This window comes from Pyxicephalus adspersus, chromosome 3 (genome assembly GCF_032062135.1).
Source record: "Pyxicephalus adspersus chromosome 3, UCB_Pads_2.0, whole genome shotgun sequence".
NCBI lineage: Eukaryota > Metazoa > Chordata > Amphibia > Anura > Pyxicephalidae > Pyxicephalus > Pyxicephalus adspersus.
In genome coordinates this window covers 4,622,809-4,642,997 of record NC_092860.1, presented here as the reverse complement: position 1 = coordinate 4,642,997, position 20,189 = coordinate 4,622,809, and the positions used below count along the sequence as shown (strand labels likewise).

At 39.8% G+C, this 20,189-nt stretch overlaps 1 protein-coding gene across 2 annotated transcripts in view; it reads right to left on the bottom strand.

The window, feature by feature from the left end:
- The window catches only part of CA10 (carbonic anhydrase 10), a 152,264-nt gene that overhangs the window by 12,729 nt on the left and 119,346 nt on the right, over positions 1-20,189 (bottom strand). For both annotated transcript variants that reach the window (XM_072403364.1, XM_072403365.1), the window contains exons 5-8: positions 16,066-16,251; positions 14,503-14,598; positions 12,606-12,678; positions 10,030-10,184 (exon numbers count right to left, since the gene is read on the bottom strand). In XM_072403364.1, the coding sequence (XP_072259465.1) occupies positions 10,030-10,184; positions 12,606-12,678; positions 14,503-14,598; positions 16,066-16,251 (510 nt within the window). The remainder of the gene's footprint in view (positions 1-10,029; positions 10,185-12,605; positions 12,679-14,502; positions 14,599-16,065; positions 16,252-20,189) is intronic.

Here is a 20,189-nt window from a genome sequence, read left to right as displayed (position 1 = left end):
GTTTTTGCCTGAAGTTCTATACTTAGGTATATTCAATAGCTTGGATACAATATACCAGAACGAAAAATATATTTTATTTTATATGTGGGAAGGAAAAGTATCAGCTAGCCTGCCGACCTTCATGTGCCCCCTGATATCTCCAGTTCCCTTTCTAGAGAATCACTTCTTCACAATACAAAATAACTATGAATAATAAGAATATAAATGATTACATAGGGAAAGGAGAACCTCTTCATGATGGTAATGAATCCTACCAAATTCACAGGACTAAGAAGACAATTGTATTTCCCAATACCTTTTCAAAACTATGAATACCTGTGGACGACATACTATGCCATAAATGTTTCAGCTAAAAAATTAGACATCACACCCTTTTTACAAATATTTTAGGTAGTTTGGAAGGGAAAATAGGTGTCCTAAGCTGTTGTGTGGGTATGGTAGGTGCCAGTTATATGGATTGTAGTGGTAATTCTTAGTATGGATTGGATTACTATTACAGGGACTAGGCTGGGCATACATGGCGCAGCGTACATTTCTGGAATCTTTAGGATGCTTGGAATAAAGCTGAATGTTGTGAATAATTTTACTAAAGCCTTTAGCCATTGAAATCAGCTAAAACTGGGCACAAGCAGTACTTAAACAAATAGGTGAGTGGGTCTAACTTTAAAAAGAAATATTGCTAAGTGCCATTTGCCTATCTTGGGCCAGTGGAAACTGGTGGACCAACCCTTCATTAGCATAGTAAAATAAGGCTGTCAGCTCTCAAATCTTGTTCATAAAGAAGTAAAAATATTTAATTCATTCATATTTTAACCCTGTAGATCTGACTTGCCTTCAAGTTCCAAGTCAACTACGCCTTTTTCCTCCATCAGTGGAAAACTATTGTCTTTGTTATTTAAATCTAATTTTATCCAGGGAGATATTTTTTCCTTCTTTACCGTGCTACAACAAATTGTGTACAAGGTGGTTGAGACTTGGATGAGTGGAGGATGGCTGGAATCCGGGACGAGGGGGGCAGTAAACTTTAATTTTGCACAGGGTGTTATAAAAGCTATAGCTGACCCTTAACCCAAGAGCACAAGTGGCCCCAAAGAACAAATAAAGAAGATGCTTGATGCTCAAGAACATAAGTAGAGCAGTAGAGCAACCAAGAAGGGTTGTGGATTCCATATTACTGTTGTAAGACACACACACTAAGGGGTAAATGTGTCATATTGTGCAAGTATACACACCCAACTCTGCCCAATGGCAATTGGATGGCATTGGCATGGCAAAAAAATAAAATAAAATCAGCTTCAAAAATAGGTCTCCCATATTATTAGGAGTCTAACTCCAGTCAAAATGTTTTTTTTTTGGATTGACCAGGGATAGGATTAAGACTTTTAATTGATGCCTTTGTCCCCTCCAGAGAAATCCCCTCACTTTCTGTCTCTTCATTAGAAACAAAAGTCATTTTTTTGAATTTCTGACAATATTTTTATTGCTGTTTGTGTCCTTCTGATCTGAAGAAAACCCTATTTCTTGTCCTGCTTCATAGTCAAAGGATGTGAAGAAAAACCTCAAAATGAGTTCACATACAGAAACCCTTCCTACTCTATCCAGGAGGCTTTAAAAATAAATATATTTCCCCTGCCGCTACATATACATTTGCTTATTTATTGCAGCATCCTGGTCTCCATTGCAGCAGCAGGTTCTCCCAATGGAAGCTCTCTCACCAGATCTCGAGTTCTGCTCCTTTCCTTTTTCATGCCACCAATATTTGCTTTATGGGCCTAATAATGGGCTGAGTTATATCACCCGATGCAAATAGGATTTTTCAATAATCACAGCTCCTCCTGAAATGTTTAATTCCTCATGCTTCATATAATCCTGAACAGTACATAATTTCCTACCAAGTAATTTCATTAAACCTAAAACGACCCCATAACCATTTCTCCCAGGAGTCATGGACATTGGTTTCTACTCATAGCGAAGATCAGGGTACCGCTATGGATAATTGCGTGGGTAAAGCACAGGCGGATGGTTCATCGGTCATACCATCTACTTGTCAAGCGCTATGGTGCTTCGGGCAGATATTATGCGCCAACAGGAAGACACAGTGCTTGACAAAAGCATTTCAATTTGCAGTTAATTAAGTTTTATGGAAGGCTGTTCATGTTTATGGGGCTCAAATGACCATCTGGGCTCCGTGACAAGTTTAGTCCATCCAGCAGTTTCTACCATGCAACCATACTTCATCAGGTACCTGCAAGGGAGGTTTGAGAGCGAATGGTGAGCAAGTTAGCCTGAATGCAACAGCCATTTTATGATCCGTTGTAAAGCAGGCGACTAAATTTCCAGGAGCAAGCTTAAAATTAAGACCTGTTGCTTGCCAATTAAAGGGTCCACTTATGACGTTAGAAAGGTAAATACTATGGCGTTTCTTGTGTTTTCTGGGACTCTATTGGTGAGATCTCTGCACTCCCGGGTCTACACACCTGCTATGCCCATTATGGAAGGTCTGCACACCTGCGGTGCCTATTATAAAGGCTTCCCACCATCCCCACCCTAAGCTCCTGGGTCTGCATATAGCAATATGATGGTCTCCCACCATACATGCCCTGGTTTTCCAGATCTGTAAACCTGCTCTGCCCATTATGAGGACATAATTCTTGCTGATTTTTTATTTATTTTAGGTTGTAGATAATAACAGGAAGATCTGGGACAAACAAAGTTGGGTGGCAACACCCAAAAGTCTAGGAGGAAAAGAGCAAGGTCTAAACCATGGTGGAGAAATCCTACACCTGCAGCTCCAAGAAACCAGGGCTTCATCTTTAACAAAATTATCTCTTCCGGTTACATTGACTCTTATTTGCTAAAGCTGAAAACTGAAGGAAACATAAAAGGGCATATAATCTCTCAATCCTTTAATAATCAATAAACTGTGCATTATAAAACAAGGTCACTATGGTGCCATAGGAGGCTGGGACAAGACGTCTACAGAAAAGTCAACATTTGCACGTAGATGCCTTCACTGCCTTATGTCTGGATCTTCTGATTGTTTTGATATGGGTTATTAAAGTTAACATCTGCCGATGCATTTTTCCACTCCACGCTCAGTTTGAATTGCTAAGGTAACAGGTTTATAGTAGGTGAAGGAATAGCCTAGGTGTTCCAGACTTTTAGTACCAACTGCAGGAAACATTAATCAACATATCAACAGGAAGTCTGTTAGGATGTAAAGTTGTAAACTGCAACTCCAAAGAAGTCCATGTATTCTGGGCCAGTGACTCAATAAACTATCCTTTACCAGAAATTTAGATTGCTCTTCTCAGACACACTGGACCTGATTTATTAAAGTTCTCCAAGACTAGAGTAGATAAACAATCCTAGCAGAACCTGGGTGATCCAGTAAACTTGAAATTCATTTCTTAAAATTATTTGCTGTTATTTGGCAAATATTTTCATTCCCAGACCAGATCGATTCCAGGTTTGCTGGAACACCCCAGGTTTACCCATGATAGTCTTTCGTCACCAGTCCTGGAGAGCTTTGATAAATCAGGCTCATTGTGTTAATGTTGCATTGTAGACATACAAACACACACTTCTGCATGCTCCTCATTCTGAGATTGCATTGTCACCCCCTATTCAATCACTAACAACTTAATTTTGTGATCACCCTAGCAGCCAATCATGGCAGTTTCATGATGTTTGTTTACAAAGCAATTGGCCTCAGCTGTCACTTTGCTTCCCACAGAAACAGGAATATTGACAGCTGAAGCCAGAAAGCTGCAGCTGTCACAGTGCATGGTAGTGTGTAAAATAAATAAGTTAATTAAAAAAAAAGTTTTAAAATGTAATAAAAATCGCTACTATTCTCCAAGTGCTCTGCTAAAGCAATGCAGTGGTGTAGGAGCAAGGCAAAGGTAAGTATAAAGAGGGTGGAAGTTTCTTCTTATGAGAGTACCTATACTGAATAAGTTAAGTTACAATCTCGTTTTAGACTTCTTGACATCAATGCTGAATTGACCACTGGGTTAAAATATATCTAAAGTTGAGCTGAAATAGGCAACGATAAAACCTCATCAGTGTTACCTTAAAAACCAACCTAAAATTGTGGCCTTTAACATTATTCTGATAGCTTCCTTTTACCATAATATTGCCAACGCTCTTTAAAATACGCTTCCCTACACTCTGAATTTTTTATTTATACAGTTTCACTTTCAGAGTCGCTTGTTTGTTCTTTTCGCTGTTTAGGCTTATCCTGTTGACACAACTAAGCCCAGATGTTTAAACAAAATTCAATTTCCACAATACATCTGGTTGCAATTATATTACTCGAACAACATGTAAACATTGATTCACAAAATTATGCACACTGTACATAAGCCCAGGTGCCACCAGGTTCTCTTGAATTTGTTTGATTACTTTGCTCGAACTAATTCATTTATATTTTAACTTTTTTTTGGAGACAGCTGTGTTGAATTTTAAAGATTCCGGTTGTAACTTTGAGCTTGGCCAACGCCGTTAACAATTGTTGAATTTGTTTTACGCTCTCTATCGCCGTGTTGGCTTGAATTAATTTGTTGTGCTTTATTAATTTTATTATTTTTCAATGTGCTGGAGTTTGCTTAATTGACTTGTTTTTATTTGATTATGTAATTTGTCAAGCTGGCAAACGCTTACAATTATTATAATTTGCTGCGAGATGACAGGTTCAGTTTAGGAGTGTTGTAGGCTTCGGCGTACATTTTAAGCCAAGTTATTTTTTTTACATTTTTTTTATTTTAATGAAGTGTAATGGGTACATATGCTTTGCTGCTGAAACTGAACTCCAGGGAAACAGCTAAATAACAAGATTAAATACATATTTGGGGGCTTTGACAGGCCAAAATATTTGAATTATTAACCATCTAAGATTGAGGGCTGGTTCCTAATTAAGGTCAGTCAAGTCAGTAAAATGCACATATTGACGTTTGTTACCGCAATACACCTCAGTGCACATGCCATTGGCTTGATTGATATTAAAGCTCCCCAAGACTGGAGAAAATAGACTATCATGGGAGAACCTGGGTGATCCTGCAAACCTTCATTGAAGCTGGTCAAGGATTTAACACATTTGCCATCTAATAGAAAATAAGTTTAAAAAATACCATTCCAGGTTTGCTTGACCAACCAGGTTCTCCCATGATAGTCTATGTTCAGTAGTCTTCGATAGCTTTATTAAATCAGGGCCTGTGGGCTGCTTTTACATCTGCCATTCATTCTGAATTGCATTCCAAAGTACTTTTACAGTAGTGGGAAATTTATCTACAATACTGCACACCACAGCATACAAGAAATGCATTGTGGTGCGTTACCAATTTGTGAGATATAATTTTTGAACCGTTGACATGCCTTGGCACCCCATTGGTAAAGAAAGAGCTGCCATGGTTCAACACAACTTTGCTACACAGCCCAAGCCCATAAGGGGAACTAAAGCCACCTTCCCTTCAGAGACGAGACACCTGCAAACTCTGATGTCATCAACTTTGTTCAGTCTTCTTCTGATTTCAACATCTTGACCATCTGGGTTGGCAAGCCAAGGATTCATCCCCACGCAAAACCATGCCAAGAATGTAAACTGAGCAGCACACATAAGCCCAATGTATATTGTAAAGAAGTTTGTAGAAGTCTTTTCTCTTTTTTGACCCACAGTGAGCCAATGCATCCTCCATTGGCTCAGTCACGGCTTGGAAGAGGTTGGAAACCATTTTTGCATAAGAATGCAGCAGATTGTTACATGACTTCCAAAAGAGGAATGCCACTTTTGGCCATGCTGTTGTTGCTTGCAGATTTGTGTAAATCTGGTTGCCCATGGTGCGGGTTGCCTCTCCTGGCCACACAGCAGCAGTTAGAGTAGAAACTGTTAGGTCTGAAAGAGCCCCAACGGGTCTTGGGGAGGGGACAAAACCTGTTAGAGTTTCTAAGTGTTCCACTGCTCCACAGAGCAAATAAGAACAATGTCAGGGGACAGCTGTACAGACACTAGATGATGAAGAACACTCATCTTGGTCAACAAAAATCTAGCTTAAGAAAGCTTTGACTGGGTAGATGCTGGGTGCCATCAGGGTTTGGCCTACTGACACTTGAAAGTCCACATACAAACAGATGACTTTGACAATGTCTAATCTGCTCCATATTGGATGTAATACAAAAGTTTTATGTCGATAGGAGTTCTCAAGGAGACATTGTGTTTTGCGGTTCACATGCTCTAATGCAAGTGGAGTAATCGAACCCCCAGCCGCAAAAAACTTGGCTGGTAGCGTGACAATTACCTGAACTGTTCCACAAAGTTAGGAACATGTTCAAAGCTGATTTTCTAATTTGTTACACTTTGCACTTAATCCCATTGAAGCTGTCAGTGTCCTCTATTAGGAATGAACTAACCATCGTTTTAGCTCCGGAACATAACAAGCAGCGGGGCGATAATATCTGCCAGAGTATCTGCCAGAGAGGATTTTGTACGGCTTTCACGAAAATCATTATTAAGTCCGTACAACGGAGCCTTTAACCCAAGAAAGTTTGTGTGATATAAACTTGTAGCTATATAAAATCTGCAAATGTCATCTTCCTGTTTCATTTGGTTCAGCATTATAGCGCTGGTTTCTCGAACACGCTTTTCGTTTTCTTTGTTTGAATCCAATTTGCAAGCGGCACAATGGACGGCATTCCTGTTTAAAGGGCAACTGCATATAATCCCTAAAAATGAAAAGCCAGCTAACCCACAATTAATTCTGCTAGAATATGAATACAGGTACGTTACTGTACCATAAGCGTGCCCTCTACTGCCATGTACAATTTACATGAATGGTGGAAAGTTTATTGCATTAAAAGCCCAACTTAGGGCTCTGTTTATATTTTATAATGGTTCCCTAGAAGGCCTCATCGTTAGCCTGGCAAGCAACTACATGGCGGCCCTTCCTAGTGTGTGGGTAAGAAAACAGGTGGTTCAAGTAATTCAATATAGCGGCAATAAGCCTGAAGAAGCAGAGTGGATCAGAAGTCAAGGCTGTGGCCCAGGGAATAAAGAGAAAATAAGAAAATAAGATATCTGGCTTGTAGGTGATCAACAACGAGGAGCATCTGAAGGAAACCTTGACCAACTGATCGAAACCACTGGAATCATAGAACATTTGAATGTAGCCTTTGTCAAATGGCTGATCCCGATTACTCCCTCCCATCCCATCACCACTGGGTAATACCGTTTTCCCGCTTTTTACAGGACACTCTCTGTCTGGCCATGTTAGACCATGGTACATATAGATATTGCCCAGCCAAAAACAAGTCACACATCTAAATATTTTATTGTACCCCCTTAAACTTTGATTACAGCATGCATTTACCATGGTAATGTTTCGATAAGCTTATACAAATCACAAGATTCAGAGCTGCATTCATTTTTCACCAAGATTTTGTATTGATGATGGGAGGTTGGACCGCTGTGTGAAGTCTTCTCCAACACATACCAACAATTCTCAATAGGTTTAAGGTCTGGACTATGTGGTGGCCAATCAATGTGTGAAAGTGATGTCTCAAGTTCGCTGAACCACCCTTTCACCATCTGAGCCCAATGAATTCTGCCATTATAATCTTAGAATATGCTTCTGCCATCAGGTACAGGAAAAATGTATTAATAGAAAAACCTGGTCATTCTTTTTATTCAGGGCTTCAGCAGAGCCTATTTTATGGGTGCATAATGTTGCTGAACCCAGACATGACCAACTGAAGCAACCCCAAATCATAATACTGTCCCCACAGGCACTCCAGATCATGTCAGTCCCCCCACAGGCAACCCAGGTCATAACACTGCCCCCACAGGCACCACAGATCATAACACTGCCCCTACAGGCACCACAGATCATAACACTGCCCCCACAGGCACCCCATATCATAACATTGACCCCACAGGCACTTCAGATCATGTCAGACCCCCCACAGGCAACCCAGGTCATAACACTGCCCCCACAGGCACCACAGATCATAACAGTGCCCCACAGGCACCACAGATCATAACACTGCCCCCACAGTCACCCCATACCAAAATGCTGCCCCACAGATCATAACACTGCCCCCACAGGAACCACAGATCATAATACTTCCCCCACAGGCACCACAGATCATAATACTCCCCCCACAGACACCACAGATCATAATACTGCCCCCACAGGCACCACAGATCATAATACTGGCCCTACAGGCACCCCAGATCATAAGACTGCCCCCACAGGCACCCCAGATTATAACACTGCTCCTAACGGCACCACAGATCATAACACTGCCCCTAACGGCACCACAGATCATAACACTGCCCCCACAGACACCCCAGAGCATAACACTTCCCCCACAGGCACCACAGATCATAATACTTCCCCCACAGGCACCACAGATCATAACACTGCCCCCACAGACACCCCAGAGCATAACACTGCCCCCACAGGCACCACAGATCATAATACTTCCCCCACAGGCACCACAGATCATAACACTGCCCCTACAGGCACCCCAGTTCATAACATTCCCCCCACAGCCACCACAGATCATAACACTGCCCCCACAGCCACCACAGATCATAACACTGCCCCCACAGGCACCATAGATCATAACACTGCCCCCACAGGCACCCCAGATCATAACACTGCCCCCACAGGCACCCCAGATCATAACACTGCCCCCACAGGCACCCCAGATCATAACATTTCTCCCACAGGCTTGGGGACTTTTACTTGGGTTTGTAGGGTGTGGGGGTGTGTGGCCTGTGTAAAAAGGTGAAGTTAACGCTTTTTGTGCCTGCTTTTGCTGTATATTGTGACATCTCAGTAATATTTGCTTGCAGACTTGTAAAGTTTTAGAAAACGTAATACTTGTAAACTCAGAATTATACAGATTTAAGTCCTCTGTGACTCTTCAAAATAAATGCAGATTTCTCTTAAAAGACAAGGAACAAAAAACGTGTCCATTTATTACTGTTTTGCATTCACTTAGTGATAAATTATGCATGAAAACAGACAGCAACTTAAGAATCAGAAAGTTTCCAAACAAAATATCCAGAGAAACATTTAATGTACCCCAGGTAGCTGGTGCTACATTTTTTTAGCTGAATACAAACCTTTTTGGGATACTGAGTTGTAAATAATAAATTACCCAGTAATCTTTTTGCAATGTAAATTCTCTGCTCGGTGACAGACAGACAGGAGCCAGAGGCAAAAGCCACTTTGCCAGAAGCCAATCTCGCACTGCAGACGATAGTTTTTTTTTGTTGACTCAGCCTTAATGCCTTAACATTCTTACATTTTCTCTGTTGGATAATACAGAGGTACAAACAGATTTGATGCTTCTATTATTAACGCAGTTTGACGTACGTCTTTACCTGTTAGAAGAGATCTGGAAGGCCACGGCCAATGTACAAAGTCTTAGGGGTCAGTAGGGTGCCCTTGCTTCATTAATTTAGCATAAAATACAATAAATGATTTTTCCAACTGTGTGCTCTATACTATGTTATAAAATATATGAAATGGACAATCCAGTTACAATAAATCCTTAAGGTACATACTAGGTGTCATGTACAGCATCAACCCACCCCACTTCTGTTTGTTCTAAGCTGCTGATTTGGGAACCCTTGTTTGTGATGCAGGGGTTCCCAATTTAATACAGGTATATTTACATAAACGATTCACCTATGAAAGGCTTCTACTCATCTTCATGGAATTGCTTTCCTGTTGACCTAGAACATCAGTGTTCTAGGTCAACAGGAAAGCAATTCCATAGAGATGAGTAGAAGCCTTTCATGGCTGAATCGTTTATGTAAATATACCTGTATTAAATTCTTAGGCTTATGTTTTGGTTTTAAGTCTGGAAATCTCAGCTTGCTGCAATATTAAATTGTTATTTCTCCAGGTAGCAACTACTATCACAATCTTCCATTGAGATAAGCCAATGTAAAATACATCAGAAAACATTCATCCAGCCTGGAAGACACATCCATCTGATTTCACTCTCAACATGGCTTACCTGCATTCTGGTAATATAGATGGGTTTGTTCATGATGATCCAGCTTGCCGTCTCATAACATGGCGGTATGGTCATTGACCCATCGTAGGTGATGAAACTAGCGGTTTCCGGATAAAGCTCTTCTATATTTAGCCCCTGTAGTAAATAGGCATCATCTAAGGATACATTGTGGAGAAAACAATATTCAGTAACCAAAGATTGGAAGAAGAAGGAAATGGTGAACATATAGATAGAAACACATAGCCAGTCAGTAATATTTGTAATTAAATGTGCAGTTTTTATAGAAAAGCGATGGTGGCAGTAGATCTAATGCATCCTACAAGGTAATAGATTAATAGATATAATATATGATCAAACATTTTTGGATACCTGACTTGCAGAGATAATTGAGCTTGATAGACCATCCATTCCAGAACTATGAGCATTGGGATAGAGTTGCTCCTCTACTTTTGGAAAGCTTTGCACAAGATTTTGGTGTCAATCCATGGAAATTGTATCCTTAATCTATGGGAATTTGTTCCTTCCCAGCCAAAAGAACTATTGTGAGGTCACTTTGTTAAATGGGAAGACCTGGCTTCCAAATCAGCATTCCAGGTCAATCCAAAACTAATAGGGTTAAGGTCAAGGTTCTGTTAAGGTCACTCAAGGTTCTTCACCCCAAATTGGCCAAACCTTTTGTATACGGAGCTTTGTGCATAAGGCTGCTAGAACAGAGAAGGCTCTTCCCCAAACTGTTACCACAAAGTTGGAAGAGCACAATTGTCCAAAATGCCTTGTATGCCAAAGCATTAACAGCACCCTTCATAGGAAGCTCCTGAATAATTTGTAGGGCCATTCATACACTTTTGGCCATTTGGTATACAAACAAAAAAGCATTTTTTTTAGAAGGTCAGCGATGCTACATATGTCTCTTTACAGCATCGCTTTTAAAATCAGATGTTTGAACAGATGTTAGAACATATTTTCCTCCCTTACATAAATCCAGATAATAGACATAATTTTGTACAAATACATACATTTAGGTAGAGGCTTAGTAATTACTGCGTTAGAACAGAGACTGTGAATTAAGGAAATGTATAACATTGCTAATTATATTCTAGGTTTTACAGCTACTTATACGAGACTCATGCTGTGCTATTGACGAGTGACTCATTTTGTTTTTATGGTGAACATGTTGATCGCCCCTCTTCTGTCTATTGTAGCTGATGTAGATGTGTCATTCCTTTGCTTTATACTGACTTTGCTTTTTTTGTTTCCTTTTAAAGGGACCTCTGACGTATTCAAACCAAAACACTCGGAATCCAGCTTTCTCAGGTATGACAACTAATTATGAGGTTGTATTACCTGCCGGTCCTTTTTGGATAGGCTACACTTCCATTGATTCCACCCACATGGTTTTCTCTGCACTGTTGTCACCCAATGGTTATTGTAGTTTTAGATACATTTTAGGCTAGTGGTTTTAAAAGCAGTTCTGAGTTAAATTATTTGCAAAAAAAAGTTAATATTGGACCACATGGGTTGTCTATTACCCTTATGTACAGGCAGCATGGTGGCTTAGAGGTTTAGCACTCTGGCTTTTGCAGCGCTAGGCCACAAGTTTGAATCTTGGCCAGTACACTATCTGCATGGAGTTTGCACCCTCTCCCTGTAATCCTGTGGGTTTCTTCCCACATTCCAAAAACATGCAGTTAGGCTAATTGGCATTCCCCAAAATTCACTGTATAAAGACATATGTCTATGGTAGGGACATTAGATTGTGAACTATCTTCAGGACAGCTAGTGACATGACTATGGACTTTGTAAAGTGCTGTATTATATGTCAGTGCTCTATAAATACAAGATAATATTATTTATCTAGGTGATAGGAAGTGGCAGCCTTGCACCATGATTTTTTGGAAGATACAGGTAGCATCAATGGGTGTTTGCTGCCCTTGCCATCTCCATAGACTTGATATGGTGCCATTTGCAAATGCCTAAAAAGAGTTTATATATTGTAAACTATCTTTACAGGTAGTGACTCCATGCAGATGCCAGAATACAATAATTTTTGCTACTGTTCTTTAAGCAAGCCCAAGAATATTCCTTAATTTTCACCTTGTCATCCAGCCAGGAACACATTTCCCTATGCTAGGGTGCCGATGCTCACTCATTTGGGTGATCCAGCAAACCTGTAATGGACCTTGTTTGGGATTTAAAATATTTGCCAACTAAAAACAAGTGATTTTTAAGAAATAAGTCCAAGTTTGCTGGACCTCCCAGGTTTTCCTATGACAGTATTTCTTTGTTCAGTTTTGGAGATCTTTCATAAATCAGGCTCATTGTATGTAATGTCAGGAAATGCAGTGTGGTCACCATATTACAAGACTAAAGAACACTGTAACCTCGCCATAACTAGCTCATAAGATTTCTGTCTGGATCAATAGGTATTTTTTTACACTTATTAATTGCATAAATAGCAAAAACCTCCACTGATTTTTGTAACACATCAAAAAGGAGCAAATAAATGATGTTCATTGTTTTAACCCAAAGAAAACTGAGCAAGTAGCATTTTCACGGGAAGCAATACAAATACTTACTTTTATATGTTATTCTTGTTATAGTATCTCTGTTAAGCATTCGATTTAGGAAAGGATTGGATGAGTCTGTAACCTTAGGATAAATGTGAAAAAAAAGAAAGTTACAAGTAATACAAGTAAATCATAATACACAGCAAAACTGTCAAATTAGCTGCTATTAGCTGGACAGCAAACTGAACATCAGCCAGGATACCACTAACAGACCATTGATTTCTTGGCCATAAAATTATTATTATCATTTATTTTTCATGACATTATGCTTGGCCGGCCATGCCTATGCAAGCATTACTGAAACATGATAACAAAATGGAAGCACACAATGGTAATTTTAATGCAATCAGTGTATGGTGATTGCCAAATGGCTGATTCTCTTCTCTGGAAATGTTCCCGGCTTGTGCTACTGCAAAGTTATACACCGTGGGGTCTTGATGAACTGTAGATTGCATTTTTCCTAAAATATACACCAATCAGCCACAATGTAAAACCCCTGACAGATGAAGTAAATAACATTGATTATCTGGTTACAATGGCACATTTCCAGGTGGGATATACAGTATTAGGCAGCAAGTAAACAGTTAGTTCATGTGTGTTGGAAAAATAGGCATGCACAAGGATCTCAGAGACTTTAATGGGAGCCAGATTGTGATTGCTGGATGACTGGGTCAAAGGATCTCCAAAAAATAGGTCTTGTAGGGAGTTTCCAGTATGTGGTGGTCAATGCCTACCAATAGTGGTGCAAGGAAGAATAACTGGTCACAAGGACATAGACAACCAAGGCTTACTGTTGGGTGTGAAGGCCAGCACGTTTGGTCCAGACTCACAGAGAAGTTACTGTAGCACTATAAGCACTGGAACGGGACCATGGAGCAGTAAAAGGAGGTAGTCTGGTTTGAACCAAGATTCAAACCTGGAACTCTAGTTTCTTGCAAGGTACATGCTAACTGCTTATCCATAATCATGCTGCCTTTTCTGATCCATGGAAGACCTTACAACATACAGGACCTAAAGGATCTCCTGCTAATGTCTTGGTGGCACCTTCCAAGGTCCATATCTAAACTGGTCAGAGCTGTTTTGGTGGCACAAAGGAGACCAGACAGTATTGGGGTGTTGTTGTGGCTTATGGGTGTATAGTAGGAATTGAAAGGGAACCTGTTTCTAAATCCTAATCTAATCAAAACAATAAAGCCCTGGCTCCTGGTGGCTTTTCGTTTTTGCTGTACATGGAACGGTGCATGTGCTATGTTGTGTAGAGCTTGGCTCTGTAAGCAGTTGTGCTGCATAGAGAACCAGACACTGGGGACGATGTAATATATGTGCATGTATTGCATCATCAGTGGCTCCATAACCATCACAAGATCATTGTACACTCAGAGGTCTGTGGAGTTGGTGCCGAAGATGGTCGCTTCTGAGAATTGAATCTTGGTTGGAACACTATGTATTCCCCATGTTTCCCCCCCACATATCAGAAACCTAGGTCAACTGCAACCTCCCAAAAAAAAAAAAATGACGTAGTTTGACTAAGTTGTGTTGCTTACCGGTAATTGCAGTAGACAGTAGTCAGGTCACCAACCTGGCTCTGCTGTGTGTGTATAACCAAGAACTGGCCAGATAGAACTACAAATTATTTTGCAGATAAATCTTCTCTTATATTTGTTTTTCAAGGCTATATTCAGATGTTTTCCCAGAGTGTAGCTTTACCTTTTCATTTCACACCAACAAAAATTTAGCATTTATTTCTAATATTTTCTTGTACTGGACCCATATTGATTTACTGCACACGGGGACAGGCAACTATTTCATGCTCTTGATTTTGTGAAGCAACTTTAGTGCATTTGGCGATAGACGATAGAAAACCTCCGCTGGGGTAAAGAAATAAAATGTAACAAAATGTACTCACTTTTATAAATATGGATATTACAACTAGACCGTTGGGACTCTTCGCTGCCTCCGTTACATTTGTGTACAGCTCGTGATTGTAATGTATTAGCTGAACCTGAAAGAAGAAGATAGAGAAATCTAGCCAATTTCAATCATTTGAAGAGAAGCCAATTCGAAAATTAAAAAGTCGCCACGGCTTTGAAAAATGATGACTCGGATGCATTAATATGACTGATATTAAGCGCTCCAACCTCTCGCTGAACATAATTTACTATGCATTGCAAAACTGGCACCAGTATTTTTTACCAAACGATCAAGTTTAACCTTTTCACATTTTCAAGTTAAATATTTGCTTCTTTTTCCTATGTATATTTACTTTGGATCTCAGGGAAAGACTTTTTTACTGAAGCTTCGTATACACGTCAGATGAGTGTTCAGATGAGTGTAGGTTTTTTTTACTGTCAGCATCCCTACTAGGGGGATTCTATTTGTCCTGGTGACCATTGCTTCCAGGACCAAAACTAATGGGACATTATATAAACAAAGAAGAGGGATAGTAGAAGACTCTGCCCTTCCTCTTTTTACATTTTTTGTTTTCTTTAAACTTTTTGTCCTAGTGTTGATATGTGATTGTGCCATGCATGTACAAATTCACCACATTCGGTTCTAATATATCTGAACATTTGCCCTCTTTGAGCTTCTAGTAAATACCAGGCAGGTAATGCCTTCTATGTACGATTGCTTCGTACTTCTTATACTTTTATGTAAAAAATGGGTTATAAGCCAGTTGGCAATAAAAATGGTGGTGAGAACTTTCATTGACTGGTGATCTTTAAGGAACGGCATCGACCCTGACACCACCATCAATGAGAACACCCACCAAGGCTGGTGATATATGGGGTGGTCATGTAAATTCCCACCACCTCTATCATTGACAATAGACATCAAAAAATACAAGGTACCACAGAACCCTGATTGTAAAAGAATTTTACATCCAGGGGCCCATGTGCAAAGTTGTGTTAGGTTTTGTGAAGAGTCCACTGCCGAGCTGTCTAAGGAAACTGCACAGCTGACACACAATACTGAGATGTCAGGTCTTGTGATCTTAGATCTTGTCCTTGTGACACATGTAGATGTGGGATAGTGACCAAGCTTTATTCTCCCGCTGTGTAACTTCCAACAACTCATCTTTGGGTGCACAAGGCTCCCATTTCCATTGGCACACTCTGCTTAAATGTCAGAACTATCTATGGATACATGAGGGGCCATGAGTTGGGCAACCTCTACCACCACCACTACCAACAGAGAACAAAGATGGGTCCCACTGCAAGCTGTGAGAATACATCATATTGGACAGCCAGGCAACTAGCATTTACATAAGTAGGTTTCAAATGGTGGCTTACATTTTTTTCTTGAGACTTTACCAAGTGATAAGCTTATCAATTCTCTCTTTCCCATGTGTTTCTTGTTTTTGGCAGCAATGGCAGAAGGTAAGGATTTGCAAGATAAAGGCTGCTTTCAACTGACACTCGGTTGCAATTGCTTCTATTCAAGTCAAAAAATGAAACAGCAACAGTCTTACCTCGCCTGAAAAGGCCTGCCCATTAAGAAGATGCTCTGAGCCTTGACCGTCTTCACTGCCAAAATGTAACCTTATTTCTTCTAAACGATGACTGTAGGTGAGCGGCCCACCGGATATATTCACTAGATGTTCTTTGTCCAGCCGTAATGATACATGTCTCCCTGTGTTGTACATCGTCCCGCTCACCTGCAATCAATGGGAATGATCAGATGGAGGTTAGACAACAAGGAATTGTTTTAGTCTCCTGGACCATTAACAGGGACTCTTTAAACCTGAACTCCATGCAGTTTGGGGGACGTTCAAGATGTAGGTATCACCTGATGTAAGAGAACCTAGGTCCCTACCCAACAGGACCATCCGGAACTGGATTAATAGAAATACAAGTTCTTTTGCAGCCCTTTAATATGAATTTCAGCATTTTTAGCTGTTTGCATGAAATGTAGCTTCAAGTATGCAAAACATATGAACATTTCCCTTTTCACCAAAATCTTATTTCAGAGCTACATCATTCCATAAATAACTGTAGATATGAACCTTGGATGACAGTCTGGCTTCTGTGTCTACTGTACAACATCAGTTTGACAGGAAGGAAGGCTTTGAAAGGATGCTGTCATCAGAATAAGAAAGACAAAGATACTTCATATAAAAATAAAGGTATAGTAATATATCAGCAGTGCCTGGGGACACATCCATCATAAGAATACTGACACATGCTATCAACATACAGCGACTCAACCCTTCAATCAGACATCCATTGTACAAGTACCATGGCTGGTTGTAAGGTACAGCAAAATGAGCAATTGCATGGGGACCCCACCTATTCCAGGGCCCCAAATCACAGAATGTCTGGGGTGCAGGAAGCTAGAATGCAATAAATTTTGCTTCGATCATGTGCGAAAAATACAGATTTTAAAGGGCAGGCTCAGACCTGTGATGGGAAAAAGTATTCAGCGTAGCTCCTGGTGGGTGGGACCTTGTCAACTATTTTGCTGCCAATTCAACAGTTTAAAGAATCTACATTTACAGATTAGACAGTGAGCAGTACTTAACTGCTCACTGCCTCACCCATTTATTCTACATATGTGTAATGTCTACCCTGACGCAATGGTTGACTGGCACATAGAAGTGGTAATTACACCGCAACCTCTGCGCCAGTCTGATCATAGCCTACGGTTTGCTCTGGCAGTGAATAGGTAAATAAGGTAAATAGCCCCAACATAGTTCTAATGTACTTTTTATTAATAAGGTTTATACTGTATATAGAAAAATGTAAAAAAAATCAAGGGTATTCTCTAATATCCGAAGTCATCCTTTGATACAATGCAAATACATCAAAAACAATTAAAGGATTACAATCCCTTATCATGAAATTCCTGGTCTTGTGTAAACATTTATCAATACATGCCAGCATCTAATCCAACTCCCCTATCTACAGAATGCTGCTAATGACTATTATAATGAGCTGATTACTCGGGAGATTTTTGTAACAAATTCTCACCATCAGGGGTACGCACCCTTGTGGCCCCTTCGCTAATTTTACTCCATTAACAAGCTCCCATGTTAATCCAATTGTACGTAAAGCTGCAGTTTAAGCGCAGTATCTATCAGATAACCCCCTGTATTATTGCTGGTTGGTGAGATTTTAACGAGGCAGGAATAGAGTGCTTCATTTACGTACATTGATGGCAACGGATCATTGGCAGAGCAAGATCAGCAAATCTAGGATCAGGTTAGTGAGCGTGGGGGTCTCTGGGACAAAACATGAAGAATTTAATCATTGGGATCAAAGCCTTGCTTTTTGGAATAGGAAACTGTATTCTGCCTGGGCAGTCTGTGCTGCTGCAGTGGGGCCTAAAATAGCAAGGGGCCCATTATATTGGTGCAGTGAGGGTTATACTGTATGAGCCATGGGGGAGAGACTTGTGTTCACCAATGGGATACTCTGCAGAAATATCATGTTGTTACAAAGCGCACACTTTATGGAGGGTTGAAAAAATAGATTGGATAACCATGAACTAAACTTTTTGTTTCCTATCCTTTATGCACAATCTTACCAGAAACCACTTTGGACTAGTGATGCTTTCTTAAAGATTTAAAGCAAAACCAACCTCTAATTTTTATTTGCCTTTTCTGGCAAGTGAGAATCTGATTTAGTAAAATATTAAATTCTAACCTGATCTTTTTACCCTTTTCTTGTATCCCCAATGCCGGTGCTGTAGAAGTAACCTGAAAACCTGCAGTGTTGCATCCTCGGAAAGTTGAATGATGGAGTCAACCCATCCTCTGCCCTCACATTGTGACCCCAAGATTTTTAAAAATTTAATTTATACCTTCTGTCCCTGATCAGTGTTTAATTAAACAAGACCAACCTCAGATTACCACCTCCATTATTTAACCACCTAGCCGTTATTACGGGCAAAAAAAAATGGCTAGGATGGTTAAGCCCGTATTTTTGTCACATCCTTACCTCCATGGACCCGCTGTGCACATCCAGCATCATTTTCCTATTCCAGCGTCGTTTTCCTATTCCAGCGTCGTCCTCTGTCCATCGTCGTCCGTCGATCACCCTCTCCAGCGTCGGGTGCCAGCGGGACCGCTGGCACGGGCGGCGGAACACAAGATGCCGGGCGGCGGAACACAAGATACCGGCCGGCATCTTACCTGGTCCGGCTGATCGTCCCACGTCCTTCTTCGTCCAGCGCCGGATAATCTCTGAAACGAGAAGCCGTCCGGCGGAGAAAAAAAAACCGGACGGCTCCTCCCTGCGTGCGTGATGACGTCGGCGCGTGTGCAGGAAATTCAAATAGAAACTCATTCATTCATTTTGTATTGGATTCAATACAAACTCCTGTATTCAATCCAATACAAAATAATTCAAATAAATACAAAGTTTGTAATTGGTAAATTCAAACTGTCATTTTGTATTGGATTGAAAACAAAATCCTGTATCAAATCCAATACAAAAAATAAAAAAAAAATAAAATAAAAGTAAATAACTTGGAAATTCAAATTTATATTTTGTATTTGCCTGGATACAAACTTGCGTATCCAATCCAATACAAAATAATATAAAATTAATACAAAGTAATAAATTCAAACGCTCATTTTGTATTGGATTGAATACAAACTCCAGTATCCAATCCAATACAAAAAAATAAAAAAAAAATAAAAGTAAATACATTTTTTATATTCATATTATCTACTAGAACCCCTGTTCGGACATATTTCTGTAAGTTACAGGTCTACAATTTAAAAAAAAAAATTTCATGAAAAACAGTGGATCACTTTTGGTACAGAAATCTAGACCTCAGTGGTTAAACCTGTTTGTTTTTAGAGTAATTCTGAATCAAATTCTGATCCAATGGAATGCTTGAACACTACTAATGAACCATCATTATATTAAAACCTTCTGTTGGTTGTTTGTATTACCTACCTATTAGACAAACTTGCAAGTACTCATGTTTTTTTTTTCTTTTTTTCTTTTTGTACTCTTTAAGTTATTATAATTATCTATCATCATTAATATCCGGTATATACTTTAAGCATGGGTAATTGTGAATATATCATCATCTGTATCACTGTTAAAATCATTAATATAATATTATGTATTTTCCAATCTTTTGCGATTACTTAAAAACTGAACTTTGCTTTATTATACAGTTTGAAATGTCTTTGCATGTTCCCCGAGGAAGCCTAATGGGTGAAACGCGTCAGAATTGGCTCTTGTTTAGTTTACCTGGCATTCTCCAGTCTTTTCTCTTTCTTTTTGTTTTATTGATATATTACCCCTGGGGTGGGCTAACAATATACTCACAAAGAAATAAAAGTTACGCACTTTCCGCCCTCTTTTATTTTTAAAAAATTTAGTGACATGGAGTGAGCTAGGAACTGGTGAAAATGCAATCTTATGCATGTGTTGCAGATAAAATGCAAACCATTGAACACAGTACAGTGGTTGTTGGGTAGAGACTTGGATGTACATATGTTGGATTTTGCACCATGTCAGCAAGGGGACAAAGAGAAAAAGCAGAAAAGATATGTGGATATTGCAATGCCAATAAAAAAATATGGGGGTGCCAAAACAAAAGACATTAACTAGACTACTAAAAGTAGATTTTGCTCGA